This window comes from Marmota monax, unplaced genomic scaffold, assembly GCF_021218885.2.
Source record: "Marmota monax isolate L192 unplaced genomic scaffold, Marmota_monax_Labrador192_F-V1.1 WCK01_AAM20220418_F8-fsc00153, whole genome shotgun sequence".
NCBI lineage: Eukaryota > Metazoa > Chordata > Mammalia > Rodentia > Sciuridae > Marmota > Marmota monax.
The window spans coordinates 920,722-947,897 of NW_026692146.1; the positions used below are offsets into that span (position 1 = coordinate 920,722).

At 42.3% G+C, this 27,176-nt stretch overlaps 1 protein-coding gene across 1 annotated transcript in view; it reads right to left on the reverse strand.

Moving 5' to 3' along the window:
- Positions 1-25,374, reverse strand: part of Capn8 (calpain 8) — a 76,581-nt gene extending 51,207 nt beyond the window's left edge. The window contains exons 1-2 of the mRNA XM_046419883.2: positions 25,102-25,374; positions 11,088-11,157 (exon numbers count right to left, since the gene is read on the reverse strand). Of these exons, the coding sequence (XP_046275839.2) occupies positions 11,088-11,157; positions 25,102-25,344 (313 nt within the window). The 5' untranslated portion in view covers positions 25,345-25,374. The remainder of the gene's footprint in view (positions 1-11,087; positions 11,158-25,101) is intronic.
- Positions 25,375-27,176: the final 1,802 nt, after the last annotated feature.

Here is a 27,176-nt window from a genome sequence, read left to right on the forward strand (position 1 = left end):
CAGCTCAGCACTGAGGGCCACTATCACACATCACATTTGCCAGAGGACAGTTCCAGGCCAGGGGGTCTTCTGTTTCCAGGAGCTGCAGAGCACCCCAGAGAGTTAATATGCTTCAGAGAGAGAAAGAGAGAGAATAAACAGGGAAAGTTGGCAGGCCACCTTTGAATCAGAGGCTATCTTGCTTTATCTTATAAGTCATCAGAGGGGAGAAAAAGGGGAAAAGAGCAAACAAGGAATCCGATTGTCTCAGATTGTTTCAGAGTTTCTCAGAGTTGCTCAGAAAGCCGGCCAGGCCAATTCTCATCTAATTTCCACTCTTGTTGAAGAAATCAGACTCAATGGCGTGAAACTGTTTTAGGACTTCCTGCTCTTTTCTTCCCACCCCACCCCAGCTTTAAATTAGAACTTCAATGCTACTTAGAGGGGAAAAAAAGATTCTTAGTAGATTATTAAAAATGGAATTGATTCACCAGAGGAGGAAAAATAAAATCACTAAGTAAATACATTCAGGGCTTATGTAAATACATCTCAGAGCCGGTTTCAAGAGAAAGTGGCTTGCTTGCTTCTGAGTTTAATTGTAATGCCCTTTGGATTAAAAAATAAGACACTAGAAGCTAGGTGAAATGGAGAAAAAAATGAAAAGATGAGAAACACAACAGAAATGCATGTGATAAGATACAGAAAATGGTCCATTACTGTCTGTGCTGGGGACAGCCTTGTTCAATGTCCCCCTCCAAAGATGTAAAGTGTGTGGCACACCCAAATCAGAGCTAGGGTCCTTAAGGCTTCCAAACATATGTGGGTCCTTAAAGTACATCAAATATTAAACACAGGGTAATAAAGAGTGTCCATGGAAAAATGAGGGTGGCCTTCCAACCTCAAATATACTACAAGATGAAGTGAAGTGAACTCAGGTGCAAAAATGCACATGAGAACAGAGTACCATGGGCTCCCCAGAGCCCTGAGGACTAGGGTCTTGAGTCCCTGGTGCTCCATCAAATGCATGGCCTTCAGGTAGCCCCAGGTCTCCTTTAATTAGAGTGCATGGTGTTTTTAGGCTGGGAAAATATCTGAGCACAAGTGCATAAGAGCAAAAAGATGTGAAAGGATGTGTGGGCTCTCTCTCATCCAACGAGAAGGTCCACCGAACAGCGTAGAGGACAGTGTGGCTGCAGAGACACTAATCAAGACCTCCGGAGACCAAGCAGGAAGCAGTTCTGATTTTATTGTGCAGTTACCATATATATATACTCAGGCAGTAGCTAAGCAGATTACAGGCAGCCACCAATGCAATTTCTGGCCAACTATCCTTGCAGTGACCAATCGAGGAGTGGGCTGTGGAGCAAGTGCAGAGACTGCAACACGCGGCCTAAAGCCCAGGTCTGTGCCTATGGGGTAAGCGGTTTGCAGCTCACACGCCTAGCGCAGGGGAGTGGTTTGCCACTCAGACGCCCTTAATGTATGCCATGTATGCAGTACTGCATGCACTTGTCCCCACAAAAGGAGACAGGAAGGAAGGAGACTTGGGTGGGAGGACTCTATCAAAACTCTTGATAGAGGGGACTTCGTCTAGCTCGGGAAGAGAGCAACTGGACAGAAAGTAATTTCAACTAGAAGCCAGTACAGAGGGGCCTTGGAGTGCATTCACCAAAGATCATTCCTCCAAAGACCATGAGTTGCAGCAACCCAAAGGCAGATCTGAAGGGGGAAAGCCAATTGGAATATAGAAAGTTCCAGAGTCAGTGCTAAACTCAGGCCAGTGTAGACTGAACTACAACAAACCAGTTAGAAGTGGCTTGCAGATCTATTCTGTTCGAGGTGTACAGTACCCACCTGCATAGTGATTTATGCATTTGAATTACAGGGGTTTCACATAAAAATCTAGATTTCTGGCTTATCTTGACTATGGCAAAACCTGATCAAAATTCCTCTATATATTCATTCTACAAGTATTTATTGAGCATCTCCTCTGCACCAAATATGATTCTATTCCTGTGTATACCATGATAGAAAAGAACATCCTAAATGTTATGGAGTGCACATTTTAGTAGCAAAAACAAACAATAAATAAATCCATGAGCCAGGTAGTGGTAAATACAATAAAGAAAGCAAAGCAGGGTAAGGAACTAGGGAAGGGCTATTAAGTGTAGGGCAGTGAGGGAAGGTCTCCTGGCTCCTTCCTGGTGACCCGCAGATCAAGCCAAGTGATGGCTTTCGCCCTCACACAGGGAAACGCTCTAGTTCACCACAGTCCCCACTACTCCTTGCCTACCTCACTCATTTATGTGGCCTCTGTAGGCATTTGAGCTGTGGCCCCTGGAGTGAATCCTTCTCTAGGTCCTTCCAACTCTGGTGACCTAGAAGAAAAGTGATATTGGCCTCATGTTGATGGGGAGGCTATGTACAAGCAAATAGGAATTGAGTAGATAAGGCAAGGAAGACCCCAGTAAATAAGGTCCATGATCCCAAGCCAAGCCTGCTGAGGGCAACTCTTCAGGGACTGGTGGAGAAACATGATCCTTGAAACCTGAACAGGTCTACAGAAGGATGCCAAAATGCATGTAGGTCATTCCCAGCTCTCTTTCTCTTCATAGAGTAAAAGACTGGGGAACCAAGGTGCCAGAGCCTCAGGGATCAAGGTGAGGCAAGAATGCAAGCCAGTGACCAGCGTCATGAAGCCCAGAGCTGCACAGCCATCCTTGGACCACCAAGGAAGGTACGAAGAAGCCTCTTGAAGCAGATGAGAGAAGAAAAACCAAAGCGCAAAGTAGGGAGGGTCACACCCTCAACGAGCAGATAAGAGGGGATGGGGGTAGGTATAGAGTGGCTTTGTGCAATTCCCAAGCCAGCAGGAAACCCTAACTGTAACTTTAGAGGGGGTGACCGTGGGGTCGAGGGAGTCTTTGAAGAATGGACTATGCCCCTACATGGAGGACATCCCACCAGCTTCTGTTGGGTGTTCCCAAGATCACCAAGGACAGCTGAGATGGCAACAGGGAGGTAACAGAAACTGAAGGGCAAGAGGAAACATCCAAAATGAAGCAGAATCTGTAAAGGGCTGGTGGGGTGGCATTTGTTTCCATTCATCAAATTGGTAGCCTCTCAGAAGGAAGGAAGCATCCATCCTTTCTCCTGTGAGCAGATGGTGTGCGTTTGCTTCCTGAAGAACCAGGCTCTTGTGGATTCTGCTTCTGGTCCTTGGATGGCAAGAATCAGCCTGTTAAGTGCTGAAGGTGTACATCTCTGGGCTGCAGCTCCAGATGCAGCTGGTCAGGCTTCCAATAAGGGCCCCTGGCTGTCTTGGATGTGACAGAGACCTGAACACAGCCTGTGATCTCATCGTGCCTGCCCTGAACCAGCCTGCTTCCACCTTTTCCTTCTGCAACATGGCCCTGAGTTAGCACCCGTAAGCTCCCTGGATCCCTCCATCAAACACACTCCCTTCAGGTAACCCCAGGTCTCCTTTAATTAGACCCTTTAACCAGCCCCATGTGCCAGACCTGATGACTAAAATGGGAGCAGCAGTATACCCCTACTACATCAAACAGAGCTACAGAAATCCAAGACTCACGGCTCATGTGTGATGAAGGTATCATCCTAGGTCCCTGGGTAGACTTCTTCAAAACCTAAGCTGCAGGCAGGAAGCTGATAGGCATGGAATCAGACCTTAAAAGTAGGGTCTATAGAATATGTTAAAATAATTATCCCCTAAAAATGTAGCACTGGTGGATTCCCCTTTGAGTAGGAATCAGCCTCAATCTGAGATTTGGTTTTCCAGACCCAAACCTCAGGCTACTCAGCCAAGATGGGGCACAGAGAGCAGTGCCCTGGCCTGGGATCACCCACTACCTCTTCCTATGGTTAAGCAGCCTCATTAAAGAGATGTCTCCCTGGGCAGTCAGAGGTTCACCTGTACTTTTCACAGTTCTCTTACAAAGTGAGAGAAACTCAGGACCTAGTTCAATTTAAGTAGGTAAAACTGGAGCCCACTGGCAAAAATCCCCTTCCTGCAAAAGAAATCTCTGCCTGGAAGAAAGAGCCTCACACTCACACGGTGCAGAATTCTCAACCTCTCCTACGCATGGACCCCGCTGGCAGTTCAGCAAAGTCAGGGTCTGATCTCAGAATAATGTCTCTAAATGTGTAAAATAGAAACAAAGGCTACAAAAAACCAATTCCATTGAAAGTTATCAAAAATATTTTTAATTATAGTAATGTTTGTGTTTCTTTCTTAATGTCCTGTATAAAAGATTTGGAGAAGGGCCTAATAAACAGCATACTTATGAGGTACTGATGAGCAGAAGTGGTATTTTGGATATTTCTAACAACTGTTCTGTGATATGAAAATAATATGTGATTTATATTACTGGGCTTCATTGCCTGCATTCATAACAGAAGGAAATAAGATTGTTAAGGTTAGCAGAACTGATTGTTTAATGTAGAATTCTTTCATGCTCTTGAAATAATGCTCAATATATAAATCCTCTTGGAACCCACTGTCTCAAATTTGCATTTTGTCCTGGGCACCTTTGCTCAGAGTAGACAGGGCAGAGGAAGTAGTGGGACAGGACATGAGAGTACTGAGCACTAGGAACAAAGTTATAGGGAAAAGATAGAAGGATGAAATGGAGCCATCCTAGAGAGGGAAGGATCCCCTTAGCAAACCAAACTTCCCCCACATCACAATTAAGCCCACAGGGCTGCATGGAACTGTCATCTGCAGTTTTTCCTGCCTCCCAGAAGTCTGACCCTGTGCTCTCCAGAATCAATGAGCAGATTTGGCCCTTTATGTTCTCTGAGGCTTCCCTGATTGCTCATTAAAAGTAAGCAACCAGTCCTAGTGAATGAATTTACTTCACCCCAGTCCTTGAAGGATGCTACAGATCAAAACGTGTCTGGAAAAAAATGCTCTTAAGGATGTTGACACTACTCCCAATTACTAACGAGTGTGTGCACCAGGCCCGTTCCAGGAGTCCAGGCCCCCGCGCCATGGGGGGGCATCGGCTCACAGAGGAAAATCAATGTGAGAGATGCATACAAGAAGGCAATGAATTTAGGTCATTGCTGTTGGTTCTTTGTCTTTAGAGACTTATGAAATGGTCCATTCTTTTTTTCAAAACAGGTATGCGGAATATAAATTCTATTTAACAAATACAATAAAGATGAAAAAGACACCAACTCCACAGAGGTGAAGAGAAAAAGCAGATCAATAGCGAAAAAGGGATTTTTCGAAGAAATGAGCATACAGAAACACAAACACACTGACACAGGACTGGGAGTGAAAAATAGGTGGGGAAGGAAGGAAGGAAGGAAGGAGAGATGGAGGGAGGGAGGGAGGGAGAGAGGAAGAAAGAAAACAAGCCACCCAATAGATTCAAGGTTTAGATCACATGACAGCTTTTGCTCTCCAGAAAGCACTCCAATTTCTATCTACATTGTGGAAGTCTCTGGTCCTCATTTGTTAAATAAGAACATTTCCTATTCCCTGTTCCTGAAAGCAGCAAGCATCAAATTTCATTTTCCAGAGGCCAAGATCTTTTATGGTCATAGATTAACATCTCTTTTATGGCCTTTGGGTCCACTGATGTGAAGATGTTTCAAGTCTTATTGCACTTCCACAACCACAGGCACAAATGACACTACATCTTGGTGTTTCCCCTCCTATGGATAACTGGAGGTAAGGACTGAATGTAGCCCAGGGCAGGTAGAGTTAGTGGTTACTAAGGAGCTTATGGGTGACTGGACAATTCTGAGAGTCCCAGTGGGGGCCACAGAAACCAGTGTGGCCACAGAAACTTCTCTGTGTGTGTGCCTTTCTCCAAAGCCACCAGCAGGGGCTTTGGGACAGCCTCATTTGTGGTCTGTTTCTGGAACATTTTTTATTGTTGAGGCTCAGCAAGCACCTTCAAACACCTCTATGTTCCCATCCAGCAATGTCGGCAAGCTGGGGACTGACAAGCAGAAAAGTTGCTTTGCAAAAACTTTGAAATCCTTTGAAAATCAGTACATATAGGCAATGTCAGGATGAGACTTTTATCGTCAGTGCCTGACCCAGCCCGATTGTCAAGAGGTACTGGCAAGGGAGAGAGGAAAACACAATTAGCCTCAGATTTAGGCTGTTTTAAAGTGTTCTAGTAATAACATAAGAAAGAATGTTCAGATCAACTGATCAAAAGTGCAACAAACCTTCTCTGAGCTCTGGTATGCACAGGGCACAGTGAACCCAGAGATGACTAATACGGTGCATGCAGCACAGGCAGGACTCCCAGGGTTACTCACATCCACTCCACCCATGCCTACTTCCTAGAGCTTAAGGAACCAAGTGTTGATTCTCTGCTTATTACAACCCTCTGGCAAGTTGGTTTTGATTATATCCCCACTTCATAGTTGAAAAAACTGAGTGGGCAAAGCATGAAGACTCTGGTTTGCTTGGATTTGCTGAATTAGGCATGGCTAAGGACAGATCCAATAACAGAGGAGGGGCCCTCAGGAAAGGCATTTCAGGGAGTATTGCAAAGTAATGGATTGGAGGAGGGGGCGCATATCAAGGCCACTGGGCACAGAGGACAAAGATGATCAGGGAGAGGTAAAGCCTAGGCCAGGTCAGTCCTATTTATATGGTGAGATATACTTTCCTTATTCTATCTTCCCAGAGCCATTGTCTTTCCCTTTTGGAGGATTCTCCTTGTGGTTGGAAGGGAGGCTCCAGTCACTAAGGCTCCCAACCACAAGAGTGAGCCCATGACCCAGGTTGAATCAATCATATGGACCCTTGCCCCTTTATCTGCAGTAACTGGCTTAGGGAGTGGATGAAGACCCAGATCATCCCATCAGAGGCCTTTCCTAAATGCATAAAATCAAATCTGGTGTATGGTGTTGCTAGGATGAAGCTTGGAACCACTAGGAGTTGTGATTCCTGCCACATGGAGCCTGTCCGCCATGGAAGAGAATGAGGCCAACCCATAGAGTCAAGAGATAGGCAGAGAGTATTCCAGGAACATTAGGATCCCTGAGTCCAGGTTTCCCCAAGGCTAACACTACCGTCCTTTTCCATGGTCTACTTGGGTGAACCAAAAGATCCACCCCTCTTTTTCCTTAAGCTAGTTGGGTTGGACTTCTAAAGCTAGTGACCAAAGAAGTTCTGGTTGATACATAGGTATAACTTGTTGTGTGAGGTACACAAAGCCAGAATGTGTACTTTACACATAGGACAGGGTCTAATCAAGCAGCCCCAAAGGCCACAATATGCTTTGGTGCATGCCTGGGCCAAAATGCAACGGAGAGACAGACTGTACTATTATGAGCAGCAGAGGGACCCGCTAGGTCCCTGCAGCTCCCTGAATGATCTATAACCATGATCATCCACTGAAAATGGACACCTGCAGATGTTGGAACTGCACACCTACAGCTCACTCCATCCCAACATGGGGTGGCCCTGAGATATCCTCTTACTCTAGTGGACACTATGTGTGGGTGGCCTTTGCGAGAGCTGGTGAGTATGGCCCCCACTGAAAAGATGAAACAAGACAAGGATTGCAGAGGATAGCATCTTTGGAGAAGAACTCTCCACCTCGGTGTACCAGGAGGCATGGGGGTTCAGAAAGGGGTTTTGTTGGGGGGCTGTGTCATCAAAGGACACTCATTTAATGACTTATGTGGATGTAGAACCACACTATCTTCCTGGACTGAGACAAGGACTGAGCTATCCAAAGAAAAGTCACCTGCTACAGTAAGAATTGTTTGGGGCAATTGGATCCTTAGCTTTCAGTTTCTACAATCTTTATTTTCTTTCTATTATCTCCAAAGAAAGCCAGGTCCTGGGCTCTATGTGAACATAAACTTGGATGAGAACCAAGAGACTCACACACTTAGGTTGGTCAGGAGGAAGGTTCTTTGGATGCCATACCGTGACAGCAGCCAGCGAGCTTCAGACAGACAAGACAATGTGTGATCAAGGAGAGTCACTGCAATACTCTATGATAGCAAGACAGAGAAAATAACAAGCATCTGTCAACAGGAGACAGGATAAACCCACTGTGGTACATCCATACAATGCAGTACCATACTCAACGGTTAAAAAGATGAATGAAGTTCTTTACAGAATGATATGGAGTGATCTCCAAAATGGTTTTTTTTTTAAATTTTTTAGTTGTAGATGGACACAATACTTTCGTTTTGTTTATTTATTTTTTTATGTGGTGCTGAGGATTGAACCCAGTGCCTCACACATGTTAGGCAAGCGCTATACCACTGAGCCACAACCTCAGGCCCTCCAAGATGTTTTATTCAATGAAATAATGTCACGGTGTCAAACAGTGTTGATGATATGTCACCTTCAGCTCAAGAAAGGGTTAAAAATAAGAATATATATATATATAGATTTGTTAGAATTTGCATTAAAAAATAGAAAGGTATTTGTTTTGTTCTTTTGTTTTTGTTTTTGTTTTTTGTGGTACTGGGGATTGAACCCAGGGGCTCTTAACCACCAAGCCACATCCCCCATCATATTTTTATATTTTATTTTAGATACGGGGTCTTGATGAGCTGCTTATGGCCTTGCTGTGGAGGCTGGCTTTGAACTCACAATCCTCCTTCCTGAGCCACTGGGATTACAAGCATGTGCTGCAACACCCAGCCAGAAAGGATTGTTTTAACAAGACAGTGAGTGATGGAGTAGATGGAGACAGGTAGAGGACAGGTGAGAAGCACATTTCTCACAGCATAGCTTTCAGTTGTTTTAATTTTTGAACCATGTGTATTCAAAATAATGAAATAATAACACAATTCTAGGGAAAAGACATTTTTTGTTACACAGATGAACTGTTATAAAAATAATTTTTTTTAATCCCTAGAGCAGACACTGCTGTCCTGTACTGGACTCTGAAAAGCCAGCAAAGCATTAAACAAACATTAATCCACATCCCACCCTGGTTCAACAAGTGCTGACTGTGTGATACCTTCCCTGGCTCTTTTGGAATATGCTCTGTATCCTGGGTGGGATCTCTATAATCATTTTTTTTTTTTTGTACCAGGGATTGAACTCAGGGGCACTCGGTCACTGAGCCACATCTCCAGCCCTATTTTGTATTTTATCTAGAGACAGGGTCTCACTGATTGCTTAGTGCCTTGCCATTGCTGAGACTGGCTTTGAACTCAGGATCCTCCTGTCTCAGCCTCCAGAGCCACTGGTATTACAGACTTCTACCACTGCGCCCAGCTAGGATCTCTGGGTTTTTTTGTTTATCTTGCAGCTCTTTATCAAGTCTTAATCTCACCACAACTCACCCATTAGAGAGGGCAACCCTGCCTCAAATTCCACAGGTCACTGCAGATTGCTGTACCAGCCACAGCCTCAGATCTGTGAGGCACCTACTGTTCTACTTGCTGAGGCTCAATCTGCTAAACCAAGCCTCAAACCCTTTCTCAAGCAACAGGCCCCTTTCAGGAGGTTGGACTCAACAGCCACTTCCTGTTCTGTTCATTTAAAATCCCCCACCACTACAGCTGTCCCATTTGTTTTGATGTGAGCCTGATTCTGAGATCCAGTTGGGTTCATTTCCTGCCCTTCCAATGCCTTGGTCTCCATCAGCCGCCATGGTAACGCTCCAGCCCCTTTTAGGAAACCCTCAAACGTCTTTGCTTTAAGCTATTCAAAGGACAATCCCCCCACGCCAATCGATGAAAAGACACTAATTAAATGCTTTTCCCAAGGTTAAAACATTTTTAACAAGGAGCAGTAAAAGCGCACATTCGAGGTTGCTTCCCTGAGACGCTTGCTAAATTAGGTTAAACATTCAGCTCCAAGTTAAAAGGTACAGAACACTTAACCAAGAGCAAGAAAAGGTCAGCAAGCCACCCCTCAGCGAGCCACACACAAGAGCCTGGGAGATATGGGCTGTGTTTTCAGGCAACAGGACACGCACTTGTGTGCGGCACCCCAAATTGTTCTCCATGCTTTATAGTCACGCACCATGAGCTCAGGCTGAGGCAGATTTGCTATACTTATTAAAGGAGAGAACATTAGAGGCATTTAAAATAAAATGCCCTGCAATTTTCAAAATCATGATGGTTTCCAGCAGGCTGAAGAGAAAAGGTTTTCCTAGCTGGAATAAAGAAGGAAGAAAAAGAGAGGAAACTTCCTAAAATATAAAAGGTTATAGAGTCAGTATGGAGACTGAGGGTTTTTTGTTTATCTGGCTGCTTTTCATCAAGTAGAGTCTATTTCTTCTCTGCCTTTGTGTCCAAGTCTATATTTTGCAGTTGTCACCAGACAGTGGTTTGGAAGGCCAACAAATTCGATTCAGGCCATGTTGTCCCATAAAATGTTAAGTGTGGTCTACTCAATGCAGAAACTCCCATCTGTGAGGCTTGGAGATTCTGAGGGTTTATGAGATCAACAAAGCTAATCTGCCATCTAGAAGAGCCTGCTTTTCTGACAACTGAGGCTAGAACTTAACAAAACAAAAAATGAAAGTACATCCTAAGCTCAACGGCACCTGACTTGAAAAGAATATAATAAGTTAGGCAATAAAGGGGAGTTTTGCTTGTTTGGTCATTTTGGTGTTGGGGATGGAATCCAGGGCTTCATGTGTGTGACACATGTGCTCCACCACTGAGCTCCATCCCCACCCCCTAAATGAAGTTTCTTGATTTACAAATCCCAGATCTATGAAAGAATATCTGGCTAGAAAGATGCAATACCAATTGTAAAAGGATCTATTCTGGCAGTCCATAATTACATGGACAGGGCCATTCCATAGATAACTATGACTGCTTAAAAGCAAATATTTTAAAAACATGGTACAGCATGGTTATCCACTCCATGTATATATAGATTCCTGGCTTGCTACTCCAGCATGAAAGGGAGTTGAAACGAGTTGGCAGAAAATCTCTTGTTAAGAGAAGCCAAAAAGGGTTGCAGCATTCAGATCCATAGTCAAGAAGACAATTTCTAAAGCACAAACCCATGTGGGCAAACCGTGTACATAATTTAGCTGGTCAAGACTAACAGTGTAATCAGACGTTGCTCATTACACACACTCACCTGCCCTCTCCCAAAGCAAACAGGACTCTCCCCAGTTACTCACCTAGACCACCCTGACGAATGTCTGTTCGCGTGGCTCCACCAACGATAAACTGAGGGTTGGGACATAATTCCTGAAAGTAATTTGGAACAGAACACAAGTCACAAGATGCCCAGTCATGGTGGTGGGAGCTCCAGTAAAGGAACATTAGAGGCATAGAATTCAGAACTGGAAGAGACCTAGGAGATTGTCTAGTACACATATATTTTGTTGTTAGGGACCCTGGAGGCCAGCTAAGGGAAGACACCTACCCAGAATCACACAGAGTAGGATCTGGAGCCCAAAGTCCCTGTTGTGACCAGTATTTTTATCACTATGCATATTGTGTGGGTGTGTGGGTGTGAAAAGGCACTGAGGCATATGGAGGTAGGAGAAAGGCACAGGCTGAGATAATAATGTGATGAAATGTGATCCCACCCATTCAGACAACACCCCTATTTACATAAAGAGAGGATTGAAGTCATGTTGGGCAAAATGCCAGGCACCCTGTGGACACTCCTTAAATACTTGACCTTGACAAAGTGATAATGACCCCATGCACTGATGGGAACACTGAGGTATGCGAGTACTATTTCCAGAGAGCAAAACTTAATTCAGATGCAGTCAAAGGTATCGGACCTGCCAAGCCTCCACTCTCCAACTAGCATCTGCCCCCAGGCAATGTCCCAGCCCTGAGCTCTGTTCAGGCCTCCCCACCCCCTTCCTCTCTATTTGCTTATCCAGCAGGATTTTTGAGTCCCCATTCTATACCCTGTACTACCTACACAATAGCAGGCAGGGAGGGGGAGGGGGAGCATGGTGAAATGGAAAAAGAAAAGAAATAAAACACTTGGACCCAAAGTATTTTCCATCTACATGGGAATGCCAACCTAACATTATTTAGAAGAAAAAAAAAGGCAGAGAAAAAGACTAGTGCATAAAATGAGAAATGCCCAGTAGGGATGACGGCTGAAGATTACCCGTGGGAGACCATATGCATGTTGTCAGGAAGGCAGACTTTAGGAGCAGTCTACAAGGAGGCCCCCAGAGAAGAGCTGGATCTTCCTGTCCACCTGGAGGGCAGATCACTGGGGGGCAAGAATGGGACTCAAAATACAAGAAAGAACTGGCACTACATTTAATCAGAGGCAATTAAATCAATGGGTTGGGCTACATCAAGAACTCTCTGGCTGTGGAAGTGTGAGAATCATTTCCCTTACTCCACAGACATGAATAAATGATAGGTCAAAAAGGAGGAGGATGGGCTGAGGGAAGGGGCATGAATGGGGATTCTGAGATTTTTACTCTGAGAGATGGAAGCTTCTGAATAACAGTCCTACAATCCTTTATAAGGCTGTCAGCTCCTGCCTGCATGACCAGAAACAGCTTTATTTCTCCAAGAATTTAAATTAAAAAAAAAAAACTTATCAACTTGTTTTTTATTGAGAAAGTAATATGCCCACAGGAAAAAAAAATCCATCAGGAAATAATGGCATGAGACAAAAAAAAAAAAAAAAAAAAAATTCCTTCCACTTCAGTTCTTCACTATCAACAATTTTTTTCCCCCTGTCAACAATTCTTATATATCCTTCCAGAAAACTGTTTTCCAGTATAAAGGCACATTTTCATGTATGTGTGTGTGTGTGTGTGTGTGTGTGTGTGAGCTTTCTATTGCTATAACAAAATACTTGGGATAATCAAGTAAAAAAAAAAAGAGGAAAAGTTTCAGTCCGTGGTCTGTTAGCCCATTGCTTTTGGGCCTGTGGTGAGGCAGCACATCATAGTAGGAGCATGTGGTTGAAGAAGCCCATTCACCTCATGGTAGTCAGGAAGGAAAGGGAAGGAAGAGGAGGAGCCAGGGTACCATAATCTCCTTCAAAGGCGTGCCCTCCACCCCTCAACCCTCCCACCCCTGTGACTTAACTTCCTTCCACTAGGCCTCACATCCTAAAGGTGTCATCACCTCCTAATAACACCACCCTGGGGACCAAGTCTTTACCAGATAGGTCTTTGGAGGACATTCCAGACACAAATGATAGCAGTGTCTGTGGGCATAGGTGTACTGTCACATATACCTTTTACATTTTTTCTTAGGACATAGAGAGGTTTGCAAATTCATTAAAATCCCACAAATTATGTAGCCAGTCCTCTAGTGAGAGAATTTTAGTTTTTGTTTTAGTTTGGGTTTTTTTTTTTTCAATCTTTTGCAGTCTCTGATGGTAATTAAAAGAGCGAAAAGGCACCAGCCAATCTCAGTGTTCTCAAGGGCAGCTACCACCGTGTTCCCAGGTACCCAAGAGTTCCCAGTCCTGGGGTGGCCATTTCTTGGTGAACAAAAAGTGAAAAGATGTGGAAAAACTAATAAATAAAAAGAAACGGACAAAAAAGCAATTCAAAATTTGTTTTTCAAAAGAATACAGATCACTTGATCAAGAAAGAAGGGAGGAGAGCTCTCAAGAGGGGTTCTCAAGAATCTCTTCCCTTAAACATTCTCTCAGTGTAGTCTCCCATTCCCCATCACCCGTTCACCCATCACTGCCCACAAATATGCCTTTCTCCTCCACACCTCCAGGAAATTAATCTCACCAAAGTCACCAGTAATCACAGAATGAACATTTTCTATTCCTGTGCTACTGACTGCTTCTTAACATGTGATATTCTTGTCTTTCTCTCCCTCAGAAAACTCTGTTTCCTTGATTTCCATATCCTTGCTAGCTCTTTTCTCCTCACCTCTCTAAATCTTTCTTTCTAGTTTCCTTGATGGGTTCCTTTGCTCAACTCTGCTCTACTCTCCTAATAATCTGGGAACCCCTGGGCCCCCTCCTCGACCTGCTTGCAATGGTCCCATTTGATACATCAATCACATGCCCCTAAGCATTCTCTTTGTGAAATCATTCAAACCCATGCCTTCAGCTACTGACTATGATGACGCTTCCAAAATAACTCCCTGAGCTGTATATTCAGTACCCCTCACACTCCTCATGTGATATTGGCACATTATATGAATATTTAATAGATCTCCTAAGCTCTGCTAAAATCAAGCATTCAGTCAAGTTTCTCAATAATCTAAGAAGGTATAGGTAGTATTATGGTTCCCATCTCATGAATAAGGAAACCGAGTCTTAGGGAGCTTAATAACTTATCCACAATCACTCATTTAGTAAGTAGCCGATAAGGGACCAGAACCTTGATCCATCTGACACCCAAGCCCATTTCTTCACCACTCTGCTGCCTAACAGTCCTCTGCTTGTCCATGGGTCTCTCTCTGCAGCTGCACAAGGTCTCTCTCAGCCCTAATCCCTGCAGATAACAGCATGCAATAAATCGTGGCTGAATTAGAAACTCCAGGTTCACTAACCCAAGGGGGAGCAGCTAAAGAAAGAATGGAAGTTCAAAAAGGAGGCCTCTCCTGCTCATTCTTATTCTAACCTCCCCACAATTCAACTCCTCCTTTTGTCTCTTGAGTCCTTGTTATGCAGCTGATGTGGTCTCACTCCTATCTCTCTGTATTTCTTCTTAAGATCAATAAATTGCTTAATTGCCCCAAAATGGACACTTCAGAGAACAGTATCATTGACTAAGCCACACCAGGCCCACTCACACTGGGCATTCGTCAAACTGTAGGGGCCTGAGCTGGGCATTGACCCAGCACAGTGGGAAAACCAGAAACCAGGATGCAGAGAAGCAGCTGTTAAAAGCATTCCCTGATCGGCACAGCCAGACATTTCCTTTGTGATAGGATTGTTGCTCTTTCCCAATACCCTGAGAAAAAATTGCCTTAAGATTTTGAATAATAATTAAAAAAAAAAAAAAGCAATTCATCCTGAAAACCCAAGTTAGACTTGAGACCTTCATCTGGGCAAACTTGTCTTTCCAACCCTTGGGACAAAATCCAGACAAACCTTTTGCTCAGCAACTTAAGAATAAGTAGAAACACTCAGCAGGGTGAAAACATCTACAGATCAGGATTTATTCATTATTGAGAGGGAAAAACATTTACATATGTGTTCAGTCCTTCTCATCTCCTTTCCTCTGTTTCCCTTTGGGAAACAGGATCATAAGAGCCACATCCGAGCAGTTGACTTAAGGTTTCTAAACTAAGGAAGAAAGTGAAAAGCACAGGAACAAACAGCCTGAGTAAAAATGTCAAAGAACTTGAACAGACATTTCTCCAAAGAAGATGGTCAATAAGCACATGAAAAGATTCAAAATCACTAGTCATTAGGGAAATGCAAATCAAAAACACAGTGAGAGAGCAACTCACATCCATTAGGATTACTATTATCCAAAAGTAATAACAACAATGTTGGTGAGAATGTGGAGACACTGGAATTCCAGAGAGCTATTGGCAGGAATGTGAAACTGCACAGCCACTGTGGAAAACAGTGTGGTGATTCCTCAAAAACTTGAAAACAGAATTACCATATGAATTATCATATGACCAACTTGACTTCTGGGTATATAACCAAAGTAATTAAAATCAGAGTCTAAAAGAAATATTTGTGCATTTTTTTATGGCAGTATTATTCACAAGCACCAAAAGTGGAAACAACCCAAGTGTCCACTGTAGACGAATGGGTAAATAAAGCAGGGCATGTAGACACCAGGGAAACCTGCAACCATAGAAAGAAAGAAAACCCTGACCCATGCTACATCTGGATGAACCTGGAAGACATTTTGCTAAGTGAATTAAGTGAGTTACAAAACCACTGATACTGTGTGGTTCCACATATATGAGTAGTGAAGTTCGACCTAGAGTAGACAAATTCATAGAGACAGGTGATTGCCAGAAAATGGGGGAGAGGGGGATAGGAAGTTAGTGTTCAATGAGTATAGAGTTTTACTTTTGCTGGATAAAAAGAGTTCTGGTGATGGTTGCAGAATAATGTGAATGTGCTTAATGCCACTGAACTGTACACTTAAAATAGCTAAGATGGTAAATTATATGTTTTCTATATTTTACCACAACTTATAAGTAAATAAATAAATATTAGATAGGGAAGTAGATAAATTGATTCATTGATTGATCAATCGATCAATCAAGCAAACTTTAGCAAACCACATTTCTTGAACACTCCACTCTGCTTGCAGATTCCTGAGAGGCCTTTTGGGAGAAAAATATAAAGCATTTAGGAAAAAGCCAATTTTCTCAGAACCCAAGACACATCCATCCCCAATAGAGATACAATCATCTTCATGAACTCAGGAGTCTATTGTTAAAATCTACAAGATCGTAGAGGATAAGGCTGTGTCCTCTAATATAGCTTTGTGGGATATGAGCATGAGGGTGGCTGAAAGCAGCCATGTGATAACTCCCCCTTGTTAACTGGGGAGGAAGAGGTTAAATTCTGACAACATTTATTTTTTTGACATGCACTTGAACATCCCAAAAAGGAGTCTTTCAATTCCACATTAATCAGTTTCCACTGCCTCATTCTCTGATTTCCTTGCTTCCCTTGACAGGTACAAATCAGCACATCCAACCTAAAATTACTAAGTTGACACAGACAGTGACACCAGGTGAAGACACGGTCTAGGGGGGAGCAGACAATGTGGTTGAGGAGTTAATTAAGGGCTTTAAGATTTTCAAAGGAGAGTTTCAAGATGGCGGACCAGAGGGAGGCAGCATTCTATGTTACTCTGTGATCCAGATCTCACCTACTCGGAATACTGCATCTCTGAGAGAGTTAGAGGACCCCTATACAGCTGCTCTCTGCAGAAATTACCAGCGCTATGACCCCGCTCAGGGCTCTGGGCCTCAGTGTTCGAGCAGGACCCAAGGCCCGAAGTTCCAGGTCACACAAGACTTGGCAAGCATCTAAAAACATATCTGCAGACCACCAAGACTTCACCCCGCTCCCACGCAGGTCACTCAGCTGCTACCTACCCTCAGCACAACGCCCCGGCCTGGCTCCCCCAACCTCACCAGACAGCCCGGAGATGACAGCAGACCTCCGCCATCTTGGCTCAACATTTTTGCCATATTAGGTGGGAGCAGTTCCCAGATTGGATCTCCAGGGGCCCGTGGATTTTTGCAGAAATCACCAGCGCTGCAACCACCCCCGCAGAGACCACCGGTGCAGAAATAAGAGCCTCTGGGCTCGAGTAGTCTCCGGACCTGGACCCAAAGCCCACAGTTCTAGCCCATGCATGGCTCACAAGCAGCTTAGCAGAAACATCTGTCAGCACATCTACAGAACTCCAGACTGCGCTCCGCTCCCACGCAGGTCACTTGGCTGTTACCTATCCACAGCACAAGGCCATCGCCCAGCTCTCCCCACATCACCAGACACCCCGGCGTTGGAAGCAGACTGACTCCATGTTGGAAAACCTTCCTCGCCATTTTGTGGTGAGTGTGGCTATCAGATCAGGTCGCCATTTGAGCAGGTACCCGATTTCCAATTCTTCCTCCTCCCCAACAGCGTTAACTTGGCACAGTGGCCACCTAACACAAGAACAGCTCTCAGTTGGACAGGAGTGCAATTTGAACAGGGCACCACCCACCTGGTGTGAGCCTGGGGATGAGAGGTCCGCAATTGGGAACTGATAAATAAGAGAGGGGAGGGGACTAAAGTCTGGAGCAAAACAGAGAGATCAGGATTTGGGAAATCTCCAGGCAAGAGAGGGAGACAATACCGGGGGCTCAAGTCACAAAAAAAGACCCGTGAGGTGCTATTTCCCTGCTAGGACTGGTGGGCAGCACTCCTCACTTCCAGATGCTCCACACCAGGTCCAGTCTTCACACCCTAGTTACCTACACCATCCTGAGGGTAGAGACACCAACTGGATGAGACGACCTCACCTACTGAATGAGAAGAGAAAGAAGTGAATCTCTAAGAGTATTTTTTTCTCTTTTTCTTTCTCTTCTACCCTTCTATCCTCTGGCCCTCACATCCCCAACATATGTAAAACCAAGAACTTTACATGAAATAGGACTTTGAGGACTGAGTCAGCTGAATAATATAATATAGAGGAATTGCATAAGCCTTTTTTTTCCTTTTTCTTTTTTTTTCTTTCTTTTTCTTCTCTCTTTTTTCTTTCTTTCTTTCCCTTTTTCTCCTTCTTCTTCCTTCACCCTCCAAATTATACTATTTTAACATCCTGTATTTTTCTAAAAACATGTGTTTGTTTTATGTACTCTACTGTCTTCCCACGTAATTGTCTACCCCAAATTACCTCCTATCTATTCTCCTGCTACTAATACTCTTCACTAGATTTCTTCTTCACATTTCCTAAGATATATTAACTATATACCCTCACATCTTCTCTCCTCAACATATTGTCCTATGCCTGACCCCCAGTTTATTGTCCACTGCCAGAAACTGTAAACCTTTTTATGAAAATACTGATTATATTTTAAAAAATAATTGAATCCAACATTTCTGGACATTGAGACTAAACTGTAAATGTCTTAATAACAAAAATTTGTTCATAGGTGATGTATTGTTGATATTGGGATCTGCTAACATTGTCCTTCCCCACAAAGGAGAGATCTTGGAACCCTACAAGAGCACTACAAATATATAGGGTAAAAACAATAACACACCAGATCCACAGAGCTGGAAAGGAAGACACATGAGCAACATGAAAAGAAAAGGGAAGAAACACATCATCAGAAGCATTGGCAGTTATAGCAGAAAAAAATTACAGAGAAAGATTTCAGGATATACAAAATGTTTTGGGACCTCAAAGAAGACCAATGTGATCCTGCAATCTGTACACGTACCCCATTTGAATCAAATGTATGATATGTCAAGATCATTGTAATGTGTTGAGCAACTAATAAAAAAAAAACTAAAAAAAAAAAGACATAAAAGAACAAATACAGGCAGTGAAAGATCACTTCAACAATAAACAACATAAACAAATCCAAGAAGCAAAAGATCATCTCAACAGGGAGACAGAGGTTATACAAAAAAAAAAAAACAAACAGAAATCCTTGAAATGAAAGAAATTATAAACCAAATTTAAAAATCAAATGAAAGCATCACCAACAGAGTAGAGCACTTGGAAGATAGGACAATGAAGATCAAATAAATCATCTTGAAAAGAACATAGTCCACACAGTGAAAATGATAAGAAACCACGAGCAGAACATTCAAGAAATATGGGATAGCATAAAAAGACCAAATTTAAGAGTTACTGGGATAGAGGAAGGCATAGAGGTCCAAACCAAAGGAATGAACAATATATTCAATGAAATAATACCAGAAAACTTTCCAAACATGAAGAATGAATTGGAAATCCAAATTTAAGAAGCCTACAGGACACTAAATGTACAAAATCACAACAGACCCACACCAAGGCACATTATAATGAAAATGCCCAACATACAGAATAAGGAGAGGATTTTAAAAGCCATAAGAGAAAGAAATCAGATTACATATAAGAGAAAACCAATTAGGATAACAGCAGATTTTTTCAACCCAGACCCTGAAAGCTAAAAGATCCTGAAACAACATATATCAAGCTCTGAAACATAATGGGGGCCAACCAAGAATCTTATATCCAGCAAAATTAAGCTTTAGATTTCAAGATGAAATAAAAACCTTCCACGATAAACAAAAGTTAAAAGAATTCATAGCCAGAAAACCGGCACTACAAAATATCCTTGGCAAAATATTTCATGAAGAGGAAATGAGCAGAGGGAGGTAGTACACTAAAGGAAAAAAACTAATCAAAGAGGAAAACCAATTCATGTAAAATAACAAAAATAAACAAATATGGCCGGAAATACAAATTGTGTCTCAATAGTAACCCTAAATGTTAATGGCTTAAACTCACCAATCATAAGACGTAGGCTAGCAGATTGGATTTAAAAAAAAAAAAAAGACCCAACAATATGCTGCCTCCAGGAGACTCATCTAATAGGAAAAGACATACACAGACTGAAGGTGGAAGGCTGGGACAAATCATTCCACTCACATGGACTGCAGAAGCAAGCAGGGGTTTCCATACTCATATCAAATAAAGTAGACTTCAAGCCAAGTTTAATCAAAAGGGATAAATATGGACATTACATACTGCTAAAGGGAACCATACACCAACAAGACATAACAATCATAAATATATATGCCCCAACAATGGTGCAGCTATGTTCAACAAACAAACTCAAGTTCAACACAATAATCTTGGGTGACTTTAACACACCTCTCTCACCACTGGATATGTCTTCCAAACAAAAGTGAATAAAGAAACTATAGAATTCAATAATACAATCAATAGCTTAGACTTAAATGACAAATATAGAATATTTCAACCTGCATCACTTTCTTCTCAGAAGCACATGGATCCTTCACTAACATAGACCATATGCTATGCCATAAAACAACTCTTAGAAAATACAAAAAAGTAGAAATACTACCGTGCATTTTATCAGATCATAATGAAATACAATTGGAAATCAACAACAAAATAAAAAATAAAAATTTCTCAATCACCTGGAGATTAAACAATATGCTACTGAATGAACAATGGGTCACAGAAGACATCAAGGAGGAGATTTAAAAAATTCTTAGAGGTAAATGAGAACATAGACATAACGTATCAAAATCTCTGGGACACTATGAAAGCAGTACTAAGAGGAAAATTCATTTCATGGAGTTCATTCCCTAAAAGAAGAAAAAGTCAACAAATAATGACCTCACACTACATCTCAAGCCCTAGAAAAAGAAGAACAAACTGGCAGCAAAAACAGTAGAATGCAAGAAATAATTAAAACTAGAGCTGAAATCAATGAAATCGAAACAAAAGAAACAATTGAAAAAATTGACAAAACAAAAACTTGGTTCTTTGAAAAAATAAATAAAATTGACAGACCCTTATCCATGCTAACGAAGAGAAGGAGAGAGAGAGAACTGAAATCACCAGCATACGTGATGAAAAAAGATAATATCACAACTGACACTACAGAAATACAGAAGATAATCAGAAATTATTTTGAAATATTATACTACAATAAAAATAGAAGACATTGAAGGCATTGACACATTTCTTAAGTCATATGATTTGCCCAAATTGAGTCAGGAAGATATATACAATTTAAACAGACCAATATCAAGTGAGGAAATAGAAGAAGCCATCAAAACCTTACCAACCAAGAAAATCCCAGAACCAGATGAATACACAGCCAAGTTCTACAAGACCCTTAAAGAAAAACTAATACCAATACTCTTCAATTTATTCCAGGAAATAGAAAAAGAGGCAGTAATTCCAAACTCATTCTATGAGGCCAATATCACCCTGATCCAAAAACCAGGCAAAGACACATCAAAGAAAGACAACTTTGAACCAATGTCTCTAATGAATCTAGACGCAAAAATTCTCAAAAAAATTCTGGCAAATTGAATACGAAAACATCAAAGATTGTGCACCATGATCAAGTGGGATTCATCCCAGGGATGCAAGGTTGGTTCAACATATGGAAATCAATAAATGTAATTCATCACATCAATAGACTTAAAGATAAGAATCATATGATCATCTCAATTACCACAGAAAAAGCATTTGACAAAGGCTATCTACGTAAAGGCTATCTACGCTAAGCCTCAGGCCAACATTATTCTAAATGAAGAAAAATTGTTGAAGGAATTCCCTCTAAAGACTAGAACAAGAGAGGGATGCCCTCTTTCACCACTTCTATAGTTCTTGAAACACTGGCCAGAGCAATTAGACAAGTGAAAGAAATCAAAAGGATATATATGGGAAAAGAAGAATTTAAATTAGCACTATTGGCTACCTAGAAGACCCAAAAACTCCACCAGAAAACTTCTAGAACTCATAAATGAATTCAACAATATAGCAGGATATACAATCAACACCCATAAATCAAAGGCATTTCTGTATATCCATGACAAAGCCTTTGAAATGAGGAAAACTACCCCATTCACAATAACCTCAAAAAAATAAAATAAGATACTTGGGAATCAACTTAATGAAAGAGGTGAAAGATCTATACAATGAAAACTACAAAACCCTAAAGACAGAAATCAAAGAAGACCTTACAAGATGGAAAGATCTACCTTGCTCTTGGATTGGCAGAATTAATATTATCAAAATGACCATACTCCCAAAAGCACTATACAGATTTAATGCAATTCCGATCAAAATCCCAATGGCATTTCTCATAGAAATAGAAAAAGCAATCATAAAATTCATCTGGAAAAATAAGAGACCCAGAATAGCTAAAGCAATCCTTAGCAGGAAGAGTGGAGCAGGTGGCATTGCTATACCAGACCTTAAACTATACTACAGAGCAATAGTAACAAAAACAGCATGGTATTGGCACCAAAACAGACTGCTAGACCAATGGTACAGAATAGAGGACACAGAAACTAATCCACAAAATTACAATTATCTTATGTTAGGCAAAGGTGCCAAAAACATGCACTGGAGAAAAGATAGCATTTTCAACAAATGGTGCTGGGAAAACTGGAAATCCTTATGCAACAAAATGAAATTAAACCCATATCTCTCACCATGCATAAAACTTAACTCAAAATGGGTCAAGAACCTAGGGATTAAACCAGAGACTCTGTATCCAATAGAAGAAAAAGTAGGTCCTAATCTCCATCATATAGGATTAGGCCTCAACTTCCTTAATAAGACTCCTTGGTAAGAATTAAACCAAGAATCAATAAGTGGGATGGCATCAAACTAAAAAGTTTTTTCTCAGCAAAAGAAACAATCTGTGAGCCGAACAGAGAGCCTACATCCTGGGAGCAAATCCTTACCCCTCGCACATCAGATAGAGCACTAATCTCTAGGGTATATAAAGAACTGAAAAAGTTAAACAAAAAAAAAAAAAACCCACACAAATAACCCAATCAACAAATGGGCCAAGGACCTGAACAGACACTTCTCAAAAGAGAATATACAATCAATCAACAAATATATGAAAAAATGCTCATCATCTCTAGCAATCAAAGAAATGCAAATCAAAACTACTCTAAGATATCATCTCACTCTAGTCAGAATGGCAGCTATTATGAAGACAAACAATAATAAGTGTTGGAGAGGATGTGGGGGAAAAGGTACACTCATACATTGCTGGTGGGGCTGCAAATTGGTGCACCAATATAGAAAGCAGTATGGAGATTCCTTAGAAATCTGGGAATGGAACCACCATTTGACCCAGCTATCCCTCTCCTCGGTCTATACCCAAAGCACTTAAAAACAGCATACTACAGGGACACAGCCACATCAATGTTTATAGCAGCACAATTCACAATAGCTAAACTGTGGAGCCAACCTAGATGCCCTTCAGTGGATGAATGGATAAAAAAAATGTGGCATATATACACAATGGAATTTTACTCAGCAATAAAAGAATAAAAATCATGGCATTTGCAGGTAAATGGATGGCACTGGAGAAGATAATGCTAAGTGAAGTTAGCCAATCCCCAAAAAACAAGTGTGGAATGTTTTCTCTGCTATAAGGAGGCTGACTTATAGTGGGGTAGGGAGGGGGAACATGGGAGGAAAAATGAATTCTAAATAGGGAAGAGGGGAGGGAGGGAAAGGGAGGAGGCAGGGGATTAGCAAGGATGGTGGAATGTGATGGACATCATTATCCAAAGTACATGTCTGAAGATATGAATTGGTGTTAACCTACTTTATATACATAGATATGAAAAATTGTATTCTATATGTGTAATAAGAATTGTAATGCATTCTACTGTCATGTATTTTAAAAAATAAAATCAATTAAAAGAAGATTTTCAAAGGAAAGAGAAAAACTAGGCAAAGGGTAACTGATACCTGACTTTGGTCATGAAATGAAGTATTTCATGACCCCTCTCCATTCCCGCATCACCCCCTCCCCCAAGCCACCAGAATGTTTCCTCTTCCCTCAAGTCTCTCCATCATTCAGAGGTAACACCTCAGGTTCTACAATCTATCCTCTGTGCCTCTGCTGAGTACATGCTTCATTCTGTCCTGAGCATCACTTCTTGAAACTACAGTATAAAAGTGTAATCCCAGGCCTTGATTTTTTCCCAACATTCCAGGGTAAACTGAAGGTGTCAGCAAGGTAAAGAAAGAGAGGCCGTGGTGGGCAGGAGTTGCTCTGGGGGGGGGGGGGAACTATGGTACAAAACAGAAGGAATTGCTGGAGTTAAAATGATGATTTTGATCAATTAAATGACGAGAATAATTTTGAACTTTTCTTATGTTCCTTTTTCAGCCACTTCCAGGAATAGAAACTATGACTTGATCTCCTTATCATGTTTTAGAAGAAAAAAGGTGCCCTGAGCTAAGGGCTCCTGAGGATATCCATTTAATAGCCCTGAGACCATATCAGGTGCCAGACACTAAATAGAGCATTTCAATTCTCACAGCCATTCTTTTTGGATGGGGTTCTTTTCCCTGAGGTTAAATCCCCTTGACAATGGTCGTACAGTGATGGGTTCCGGGCCTAATTTGGGAAGACAATTCTCCATCCTCTGCCTTTGAGTTTCTGCAGTTATCAGTGGCAGCATCCAGGAGCTGGGAGCCTTCAATCGGCATCCACAGAGGCATGGCTCCCACCTGTCCTCTCCACCTGTCAGCCCTGATAAAACAATGGCAATCCATGACCTTAAGCAACCTGCACCTTTCAGGAAAGCTGTTGTATCACTCACCCCAGGCTTTCTACATTTAGCATTGATTTCCTTTGGGCACTGGTCCAGGGGCCACTGTGCAATAATAACTACCATATATTCTGTGCCTCTTACATGATAGACACTATACTCAGATTTACCTCTAGTTCTTATATCAACACTGAATACTAGTGCCAGGAGACCATTTTACAGATGAGAAAACTGAAACTCATAGAGGCTAAGTTATCTGCTCAAGGTCTGCACAGTCAGGATTCAAATCTAACCTGTTTACTTCCAAAGCCTGTGCACCCTCTTTCTGGAATAACTCACTGCCTAAAAAAAAAAATGAAATATGGAATCCAAAAATTTATAATCCAAATCCATGATTCTTCAACTCCTGACCAGATAGATGCAAGGTTCCTCAGCCCTATAAGACACTCCGCTACAACCTCACCCCTTACCGTGGGTCGCTTCCAAATGATGCCTTGAGTTTGGGGGGAACCTGGTCCAAGATCCTTGTAGCCCAAAGCTGATGGACATGCTGGGAACTCTGGGTCCTTAAATAGGGCTCCTGATTTTAAGCACTGTTGCCTCAGAGTCTCAAAGTCCTGGCCCAAGTATTTCACAGCGTTCTGGTTGGAGCCAAGACCCTCAGCCACCGCACGCTGCTTGGACATTTCTGCTGCCAGGGCCGCCATGACCATAGGCTCTGTGAGTGGACAGGAAGACAGAGATGCTCCTCACTCTCAGACTCCTGCCCCACTGGGAGGGGAGCTATAAGACAGCGCAGAGAGAGGTGGGGCAGGTAAACATTTCACCCAGGGCTCTGATCCAGAAGGAAGTGAGTCATGACCAGGAACAAATATGTACCCAAGGTGCGAATGAGTCTGTCTCACAATCTCCTTTACCTTTCACAGACAATTCGGAGTCAGGGGACCTTCCAGTGCACATCCCAGGCTCTTAGCCTAAGAAATACACCAGGGCCTCTACCACTTCTCTTTGCAAAGCCTGCTCACCTCACACTGGACCCTTTGTAGATATGAGAAGGTTGTTAAAAATTCACCAAGGAATTGGAGACGTGGTTCTGAGTGGGTAGAGGGTAAGTGGTTAGAGCCATCTCCTTTTTCTCCAGGAAAGCTTGGTTTCATATTTTCTAGGAAGGCAAAAATACCAGCGAGATGATTCATGGAGCTGATTCAGAGTAACCCGACTGGAGGCGGTTCAACCTATGAACAAAGGTTTGGCCTCTGACTGCCTTGGTCTACCAGTAATTAATCTGGGCTCCACCAGTAATTAGCTATCACCTCAAGCCAGTTATTTAACCTCTTTCCCCTTAATTTTCTCAGCTGCAAAATGGCAGATAATCAGAAAATCTACCTCATAGGATTGTTTGGAAAAGTTGATGAAGTAGCACAGGGAATTTACATAGACTCCTACGTGGAAAGCATTTAGCAAATGTCAGATATCATTATTCCTCAGAGTGGGGACCAAAAAGAGAAGCCCAGAAATCAGGAATCTTGTTTCTAATCTCAGAAGTCAGTGACAGGCTGTATGTCCTTGGATTAGTCACATCTCTCTGGGTTCCAATTTCCTAGACCCCATCTACCCTAAGGATGCACACCTTATCAATGTCTCTCAAATTTCAGTGCATGTGGCAGGCTGTATAATGAACGCCCAAAGAGACCAGGTCCTAATCTTTGGAATCTGTAAGTGTTACCTTTTTCAGAAAAAAGGATTTTTGCAGTTATGATTAAATTAAGGATCTTGAGATAAGGAGATTATCCTGTCCTAAATGCACAGATGTCCTTATAAAAGGCAAGCAGTGGGAGACCTGACAACAGACAAAAGACAAGTCAAGGTGATCAGGGAGGTGGAGGCTAGAGAGATCCTGCCACAGGTCAAGGAATGCTGCAGCCCCCAGACACTGGATGAGGGAAGGAATGGATTCTCCCCTAGCATCACTGGATGGAATGTGGCCCCACCAACACCTTAGTTTCAGCCCAAGGAGGCTGATTTAGGGCTTCAAGCCTCCAGAACAGTAAGGGATTATGTTCCTGTTGTTATAAGCCACCACATTTGTGCTAATTTATTACAGCAGCCACAGGAAACTAATGCAACATGCATAAGAATTCCGTGGTGCACTGGATTAAAATGGTGATTCCCTAGCAGGCCTTACTACTGCCCCCATTCGGAAAATAAGGAGTTCTGATTTGGTAGGTCTGAGGTAAGACCCAGAATCTGTAGTTTTTAAACCATTACCTCAAAGACAATGCAAATACCAGGTCCAAGGACCACACTCTAGAAATTCTGGACCAGCTTACCCCTAAGGCCTCCAGCAATGACCTCCAAGCAAGTGACCATCCATATGTTCAGCACTTAGCTAGGTGGGTGGGTCTGAGTGAGCAGAAAACAGGGTCTTCTTCCCAGGTATGCAGGGAAAAAAAATTGTGATATCTCAGGTTTCATCAGAAATTCAAGGTCAAAATGACCTTCAGAGGCTCAAGTTAATATCTGAAGGACTAAGTATGGCCCCTTG